This window comes from Cyclopterus lumpus, chromosome 9 (genome assembly GCF_009769545.1).
Source record: "Cyclopterus lumpus isolate fCycLum1 chromosome 9, fCycLum1.pri, whole genome shotgun sequence".
In the NCBI taxonomy this organism is placed as follows: domain Eukaryota; kingdom Metazoa; phylum Chordata; class Actinopteri; order Perciformes; family Cyclopteridae; genus Cyclopterus; species Cyclopterus lumpus.
The window spans coordinates 20,400,475-20,409,615 of record NC_046974.1 but is presented as its reverse complement, the minus strand read 5'-3'; the positions used below and the strand labels follow the sequence as shown (position 1 = coordinate 20,409,615).

At 44.0% G+C, this 9,141-nt stretch overlaps 1 protein-coding gene across 1 annotated transcript; it reads right to left on the bottom strand.

The window, feature by feature from the left end:
* Nucleotides 1-225: 225 nt before the first annotated feature.
* On the bottom strand, nt 226-5,687 carry plk2b (polo-like kinase 2b (Drosophila)). Its single transcript, XM_034542372.1, has 14 exons — nt 5,476-5,687; nt 5,262-5,369; nt 5,020-5,136; nt 4,626-4,755; nt 4,270-4,453; nt 3,872-4,070; nt 3,613-3,760; nt 3,319-3,413; nt 2,880-3,012; nt 2,605-2,685; nt 2,143-2,302; nt 1,679-1,808; nt 1,445-1,555; nt 226-1,259 (listed from the first exon to the last, which is right to left on the bottom strand). The coding sequence occupies exons 1-14, from the start codon at nt 5,659-5,661 to the stop codon at nt 1,068-1,070; spliced, it is 1,974 nt and encodes a 657-aa protein (XP_034398263.1). The 5' UTR covers nt 5,662-5,687; the 3' UTR covers nt 226-1,067.
* Between the last annotated feature and the right edge of the window lie 3,454 nt (nt 5,688-9,141).

Below are 9,141 nucleotides of genomic sequence, written 5' to 3'. Positions count from 1 at the left end.
ACTCAGGAACTGCTCCTTACATATGAAAGGACACAGTTCATTTTCATGTTTGGTTAAAATGCACTAAAAATGCACTATACCAAGCATCTATTTTGAGGGCACACTCAGAAAATGTAATAGCAGGAAACATCTAATAACATCTTTTAGCAGACGGAGCAAGTTGTGCTTCTGGAAATAAATATGGGTACAAACACTGAATGAGAAAGACAAGTACTCAGAAGTAGGTTTTGTTTTTAGAAAATGCTCTTTATTATTAAATAAATAAATACTGCACCTTTTTTTTTGTTTTTTACACAATAAGTTATTTAGGAAATTTTCTACCATGGTGATAATGGCTCTTAATGGATACTTAGAGAATCCATGGTACTGATTTTAATAAAAAAAGAAGCAATTCTCTCCCTCTCATCATCCCACTGTGTCGAGTCCATCCGTCATTAAGGAGAACAAATCACAGTTTTAAGAGTTAGTGTGATGTTACACCCCCCCACACTCTCTCACACACACACACACACACACACACACTGACACGTATAAACAGCCAAACTCTAGCATTCACACGGATTAGCAAATCAATTGTCTGCATTGCTGAGTTAGCTGTAACAAACACTGTACATCATTTACAATATTCCACAGTCTAACTCTGGTGGCATTCAGAGCAACTCTATAAAACCGCATCAATATACACAACATGTTTTAAGCTGGTGCCAGCCCAGCGTTTGTCTTTGCTTCCCAAACATCCCTTTTTTCCCCTCAAACAGCTGAGGGTTCACATTCGTACCGACATACTCGCTCCAACATGCTCTGTCTTTTCTCTCCTCCAACAATCAACATACAAATCAGCCCTTTGCCATCCACTGTCATGGTGCTACATTTCATGGAGTCTCTGCGTGTTATTTCTTCTTTGTCACCTGCACCTCTGAGTCATGTGTAGGAATGTTAATTAACTTTGCACAGGTCCTTCCTCAGACTTGTCCTTCCCACACAATGCTGGTCCCGCTGCAGCGCTGCAGTAGCACAATGCGTAGATTGTTCTTGTGTAATGCCGTCCAATGCGTATTATCGGAGGTTTAGCTGCACCTCTGCAGAAGCATGTTGAGGGAGTACACCATGCGTTCACGCAGGTCGGTGGGGCATCCGGACGTCAGCAGGGAGCTGAGTTTGAAGGTTTTGGAGACGCGGTCCTCGTTGATGTATGTCAGCATGTACTCATCCCTCTGGCAACACAGGATGATCTTGGTGTGGTCGTGGTAAAAGTTGATCTTTGTAGATAAAAATAAGTGGTTTTATTAATCAATTTTGGGCAAAACACTATTGCAAGTTAACTTTTTCTGATTGGATTTAATTTACTCCTCTGCTGATCTGTGTTATGCATTGCACCTAAAACATGCTGCTTTGAGCAATGCCCAGCAACGGCTCTGTTTCTTGCGATAGCGTGCGTGTTTACCTGGAAAGTGCCGTCGTTAAAGAGCATCATGAGGGCGCGGTCGGACTTGAGCCACTGCAGCAGGTAGAGTCTGGGCATGTGTGCATCCGTCATGCTACCAAGGTCCCCGCCCTGAGAAAGCAAAAGAGGAACGCAGTAGGATTAGACAGGCTGCAACATGAAAGATACCATCTCTCATGCTTCAGGGGAATAGCAAGAGAGATATGGATTTCAGAAAGAGAGAGATTTACTTACATCCATGAGGTTCTCCTCCATGTAGTGGGAAAAGTACTTGAGCACAGTCACCTGGCTCACAAAGTGTTCAGGAACCTCGCAAGTGGGGAAGACAGAGCGCTGGCCCAACTCTGCATAGTAATGGATGGTCCTGAAGAGATGGAGAGAAGGAGATAAACACACAGTTACACAACCACTCAGATAAACATATACTATTATACTATAACCTATATTTGCTACATGGGGCAAACATAGGCGGATTCCCTTGACATACAAAATCTGTTGGTATTCTTGACTGAAAATATTCCTCCTGCTTGAAAACAGTTGATTCATGTGATTTCCTCACTTTCCGAAAAAAAAAAGGATCTTCAAAGACGTTCATAAGCAACTACAGTGTGCTTAAACAAGCCATGTCCATTATATGTAGTGACTAGTAACTGTCAAACTGAAGGTGGGGTGTGGTGAAAGCACAGGATGGTGCATACTTTCGGTCTGGCAGGAGGCTCATGTGAGTGCCGTTGTTGAAGAGAACTCCCACGGTGTAATCAGACAATTGGTAGCCAAAGCCATACTTGTTGGAGTAGTCCACCCATTTAGTCACCCATTGAAGACCGCAGCTGTTTGAGCCCTGAGGAATGTCGTCGGCTGCAAGGTGAGAACACAGAGGAGGATTTGATTACAATCACAAGGAAGATTTAAAGAACCAACAACCTTGAGCTTGGAGCCAATGTGTGTGTGTCAACAAAATCAGGGAATGCATCTTTAAAGAAATTAAACAGAGACATGTTGACCAAGGGAGTCAACATGTCTCTCTCTGTTTAGACATTTCAAGGTCAAGTGCAGGAAAGAAGCTCTAGTTGTAGAGGGAGAACTTTCAATATGGAATCATCTGATCCACAAGGTGTGCAAGTTATGACTTTAAATATGACGTCAACAAGTCGACTCACCTTTAGGCATGCTCTCCAGACATCCCCTCAACACACTTGCAACGGTCTCAGCCACACTCCCTGTCGTGCTGTCTTCCAGGCCTTCAGGAACAACGAAAAATGGGGTCACTTAAGTTTTTAAAGCACTTTGCACTCCAGCTGTTGCATCAAATCTCAATCTTCTAGCGTGTAGTTTACAGGTCAAAAAATAAAAGGGCTATTATACGACATCAATCCATGCCTGTGCGTGACCACTGGGCTGTGTGTGAGTAAAACCAGGCTGCTGGTGAGCTTACATTCACTGCTGCTGCTGCAACTCCCCAGACTCCCCCTGACGATGAGACGGATGGTGTCTCGCCTCGTCGGGGACTGGCTCTCCGTTGCCGGGCCAACAGGGCTCTCGGCAGATGGCGGAAGTAGACTTCCATTCTGAAGGTGAGAAACGGTGACGACGTGGGTTAGAATCGAGGAGTTTGGACGATCTCTTCCTACTATGACTAAGCAGTCACCCCCAGATGTAGAGTGGATGGCTTTAAAAAGGTGGAATAATAAGTGCTTTGCAATTGTGCTGTTATGAAATTTTAGTGCTGCATCAGAGTGACTCATTGGATTCGCCTCAACATGATATCTCAACCCTGCCTGTTTATGTAATGGCTGTATGGGTATTGTGCCTGGAACATCACCTACACTCTTGTAAATATCCTGTTTGTGTTGAATATTCATTCAATCTCTTACCTCAGAAATCTCTTTGCTCTGCTGTTGGCTGATGACAGTTCTCTCCAGGTCGTGCTGCAGTTTGTAGATCTCCTCTTCCTCTTTGGTTAACTTATCTATCAAAGGCAATGACCACACACACACACACAACATATCAGAACATGACCTCTTAACCAGCAGCTGCATAAACAATTTGAATTGTGAACTATATTTAATGGTGCCTCTTGGAGCAACGACAATTGTGCATATTGAAACATAACTGTGCTGGTTTGTCAAGTGGCGTTTAAAGTGCTCCGTGGTTGATGTAATACTCACTCAGAGTCTCGTAGTATTTGACCTTGTCTCTCTTGCCCCCAAAGAGTGCAGCGGCAGCTTTCTTGAAGAAGCTCTTGGCGGGACTTGAGACTTGGAAATCTGGTGCTGAATGGCAACAGCTCGCCGGCAGACGCTCTGGACTGAAGCCCTGTGGAGAACGAAAGTGGGTCAGTGGTATCCTCCTACAGAGTGACATTTAGTGAGACAGACAAGAAAGCGGAACAGACAGACGGACAGGGATGCGAAAAAAGGGTCTAACCTGTGTGAAGAAGTCGTGCCTCAGAATGTGGTCCAGGTTGGGTCGTTCCTCCGGGATCTTGGCCAGCAGGCTGGTGATTAGCTGCTTTGACTGTGGCGACAGGGAGGAGGGCAGGGAGTACCGCGCCTCTCTGATACACCTGTACGTCTCCTTCAGGTTGGTGGTTTCAAATGGCGGTCGGCCCAACAGCATGGTGTACCTGGAGCAGGATGGAGGGCAGAAGTGAGTTTCATCACTAAAGAACTCTCAGAGGAGTGACTGTCGGCTAAAGAGGAATGAACAAGTCCACGGAATTTGATGCCAATGTGTATTTTTAAACTGACTACCATTATTCCATAATAATTTAGATAGTTTCTAAACCATTTAAGCACCTAATGGTAAATGTTCTTCCTACTCACATTACACAGCCTAGGGCCCAGATGTCTGATTCACAGCCGTGGCCCTGCTTGTTGAGCACCTCGGGGGACAGGTAATTGGGAGTTCCACAGATCGTCTTCCTCCTGTTTCCCGCTGGCTCCAACTTGGCAGCCAGACCAAAGTCGCCGACCTTCAGCTCCATCGACTCACTCACAAAGAAGTTACCTGTTGGGAAGAAAGGGTATGCGATGATGAGCGCTTGATATTCAACCAAGGATCAAAGGCTGAATACTGCACAGATCCGAAGTGAGATATTTCCTGTACATAATGCATCGTTACAATTGTGCTCAAAGCATCTCATCACTGTAGCGTGCCCAGCTGTGTAAAGATTTCTTACCTAGTTTCAGGTCTCTGTGAAGGATCTCTTGTTCATGCAGGTACTTCAGTCCAGATACAATCTGTCTTAGATAATAACGCACCTCTGGCTCAGTGAGCACCTTGCGAGCCTTTAGGATGTGGGCCAATGACTGCAAAAAGACAACATGTAGAGAGGGAATGATTATAGAGAGCTTTCCTCACATTTAATTATTCTACAACGACATATTTTCCTCTGATGAAAACCTCAACAAAGTGAATTCTCCTTAATGTAATAAAACTGTAGGGAGACATTCAAACAGAAGTCTAGTTGGGACAGACTGAGTGCTGCCTCGTTGACTTTAGGTGCAATGCAGGTGTCATCCAAATGTAAAAGTACAGAACGGAGACTTAAGTATACGACAAACAGCACTTACTTTTCTACTGCAGTATTCCAACAGGATGTAGATGTTCTCCTTGTCTTCAAAATGGTGATAAAAGTGCACAATGTGCTTGTGGTGCAGTGCTCTGTGCAGCTCAATTTCTCGGTCAATCTAGCAGAGAAAAAGGACAAACATGGTCACGATTGTAACTTTAAAAAAAGCACATCTGTGACAATCTGCAGTCCAAACACACTAGTGCGTGCGCACAGGCACCGGAGCCGTGCGCGCCTGCTTACCTTCTCTCGTTGGTGAGGCTTGGAGACGCGTGCATGCGGGATGATTTTGGCTGCGTAAACTTTGCTGGTGGAGAGGTCGGTCAACTCGTAGCATTTGGCAAACCCTCCCTGGAAAGAGGAAAAAAAACACTGTTAACATGCTGCGTCTTCAGGTTACAAGGTAAAAAATATATATTTTCAAAAAAGGCCACTACATATTATATGCTTGCGCTACCTTTCCCAAAACTTTTCCACGGCAGTAGCACTTCCCCGTGGCCGGGTCAGTGATGATCCTGGCCATCTCCGAGGGCGCACTGCGCTCATCCATTCTCTTTCGCCGAGGTTCGCTCGACCTCTGCGTCGATTCACACATGCTGCTGCTGTTTGTCTGTCGGGGAGCGATGTTTCTCTGTACTTCCATTAGAGGTGGTTTGGTCGTCCCGCACTCGGAATGCAGCCCGGAGCCCGTGTCTGAGTCTTTATAGTCTGGCACCCACCCCACCCGGGCATCCGCCGCCCTCTCTCTGACGTCACGGTGTGAAACGAGCGCATGATGTCTTTACACTACCTTGCATGTAGGTTGGTGTGGATGATGGCACGGACCGGAAATCAAAAGGGGATGAATAATAACATTAAAAAAAAACTGCCTGTGGATAATGCTATTCAATAACTTGTAAAGATTCATACAATTATTTGCATCGCCAGCCGTGATCCTCAACAATAATGTACTATAGTTCACCTATTTTGTTTCAGGAATCCAGGCACGTGAATGGACCTTTTACATTTTAGTGCAACATAGAATTGAAGGCATTAGAAGTCTGATGCATTTGGTCGATTCGACATCCACCATGCAGAGGATAACCATGATCTGTATTCTGTTCAGGCTCACCTCACCCTGCGTCTTCACACCAAACTCACGTTGGAGCACTAGCACCCTCCGCTGGAGATTCTGGATATCATTGAAGATACAGTTCAGGTTGCAGACTACCTTTGAATTGAATTTACCAAAGACTAAGTGAGTACTGTATTGCAACTGACATGTGAGACGTCATCATGCCGTGGTATGAGGGGAAAGGTTGTAGAGGTGGGTTGATGACCTATGACCTATTTGAAAGATGACAGTGTCACTGTAGGTGCTCACAGCATACCAGTTCTATGTAACACAGAGAGCAGATTCCTCCACTAAGGATGCACAATCACCCAGGTGTATTTGCTTAACAAAACCAAATGTCAGTCTGCATTTGTGTCTGTCCAAACGAAATCACAGGGATACATTGTTCATGAGAAAATATGCCGAACATGCTTTATCTTGCAAAGTTAGTGGGATTTTAATACAAATAAAAAATGAATCACTTGTTCATTGGCAAATGGCCTTACTTTCCAGCAAATTTAAGTGAAATTCTCCGTTTGACTGCTCACAAACAAACAGAGGGTTACACATACAGTATAACCACGATTGTCAGACTAAAGTACTTAGTTACATATTTCATATGACCCACGAGGGTCAGGTGACACATTATTCTAGACCGTGAGCAATATTAAATGTCTTTGTGTCCAACTCTCGTTGGCTTTTAAGGAGACCCATTGAATCGATCTCAGAACAGCCTTAGCCTGGAGACATATTCCCTTCTTGAATAAACACAACATATGCATCTAAGTACAACCCATCAAAAGCAAAGTGAGACGAAACCAATCAAAATGCTTGATTTTACATGTACTTGTGCTCACAACTGTAAAGTCTTCTGAGTGTTGTGACTATGACATTGCATCTGATCTCCCACTCGCTGTCAGTGGAACTGATCCACAAGACAACATCTGTCTGAATGATAAGTTCTGCAGGGCTGTCTCTAGCTGTGGTGAACAGGGTGTAATCTGTGACAATGTAAAATTACACGTTCCTCCTCAGATAACATGTTTTATGTGATATTTAGCTGTCTGGATGAAAAAAAAGAAGAAAAAAGCTCAGGTAAGATACAGTGTATGTTAATCATGAGTGCAAAATCAACTATGTTGATAATATGTTTCAGGTATTAGACTTAAAATCTAAAATAGAACTAATTCAGATTCTCCATGCAACAACAAATGTCTTCAGCATCACCTGCTTCTGATAATCTGCTCCTGTTCATCAGTGAACAAAAGTACATTATGCAACAACAACATGCAGACTGATGTCTGAGACTCGACAGTACATCAGTCTGAAGTGCTCAGGATAGTGCAGTTCTCCGTAAAACACAATGACGGTTATTATTGCAGATTATTGTTACCATGCGAGTTATGTTCTTTCTGGGCTTTCACAAAAACACAACATTTGGTATCGGAAAGAGCGGCAAGAAGGAAAAGCAGGCAGGTAAAATAAAAAAAGAAGGAAATCTCAAGAGGTTCCACAGGATTTTGTGAAATCCAGGCAATGCAAACAGGCTCCATACAGGCAGGCAGGACAGGGTGGGGTCTGCTGGTGGGACAGCACCTGCCACAGTCTAATAACCTGAATGGAGTCCTCCAACTGTCACCAATAAGGTATAAACAAATCAGCAAATCACAGCAGCATATGAAAGGCTTCCTAAGGAACAATATTGGATTGTTTCGGTATCGATATGTGATAATGAAAAACAATTGGACAATATATCATCAGATATTCTTTTCTTTTTTTATTTACATAAAGGCATAACGTAAAATGCTTTTATAAGATTTGTTCTTTTTTTCGTGTGATCATTTTGTTGTACTCACACGTGAAAGAAACATATCAACACATTTAGCACCTTTAATATTTGGCCAATATACAAAGAAAATGAGCAAACCAATTTATCGGGCGACCTCTAAAATGTTCTGTGGATACACAAGATGTAATGTTTTTGGGTCATTTATGTAAAGAAACCAGTCACGATCTAGATTTCCTACTGTCTATGCTTTCATGAAAAAATATTACTGGAGTAGCCTGCATCGAGGTCTTCAAAGAACCCAATCCACAGTGAAAATGCTATTTATGTATTTATTGTATGATATAAATAATTCTGTAACAACTTCCGTCATCTGGATATCTCAAGCTGCTGAATTTCATTTGTAAATCTGTGACATGACGATAGTGTCAGGTTGCAGGATGCAAATAATCACACAATCTCCTGTAAAGAGACACACCTCACCTCGGCACCGGGAGGTCAGTGGCCTTACAAAGCAGTGATTTGAAATTCTGCCAATATAGCTTTGTGATAATTACCACAGAGCAGCCTGTTAGAGCTGCCAAGATGGACAACATCACCAGAGCACCTTTCCCCAACAGCAGATGGAGCCACAGCGGCCTTTTCTCACCCGAAACCTTCGAGAAAAGTTGTGTTTACCACGCAAAAGGTTATCGATTGGTTTGAAACCACAAGCCCTGCTCACCAAAATGAGAGGAGCTGAGCACATCCACTACACATGATTCAAAAGCAGCTTTCACGAATTCGGACGAAATAGAAACAAATATATTCAAAAGTAAACGGACGATTGCATAACTGACCTACTTAGGAGCAATACACAGACGCGTATAGGGGACACATTTGGCACATTTGGAAAGGTTGCCACACAATCTGGTGGAAACAGACGTGTTTGCGCAGCCTACCTGACCCGCTCCCTCTGCTGCGCACTCCAGCAGCCTGCACGCGCAGACCCTCCAGTCAAAGGGCAGTCAGTCAGCACGACGTCCCGCCCCTGTGGATCCACGCGCGCCCTATCAAATGTCTGCCCACGGGCTTGATTTAAGGCCCCTGGAAGCTCGGCCCGGGACTTCGAGTTGTAGTCCACGCGCACTGTTATGAGCAGGTGTGAGTACACGGTGTTGGGAGGTGGTTATTTAAAGACCACATGATGCTCACAGGTGAATATATTCCGGTAGGGAGCCTATTGGTCCTTACCTCATTATGTG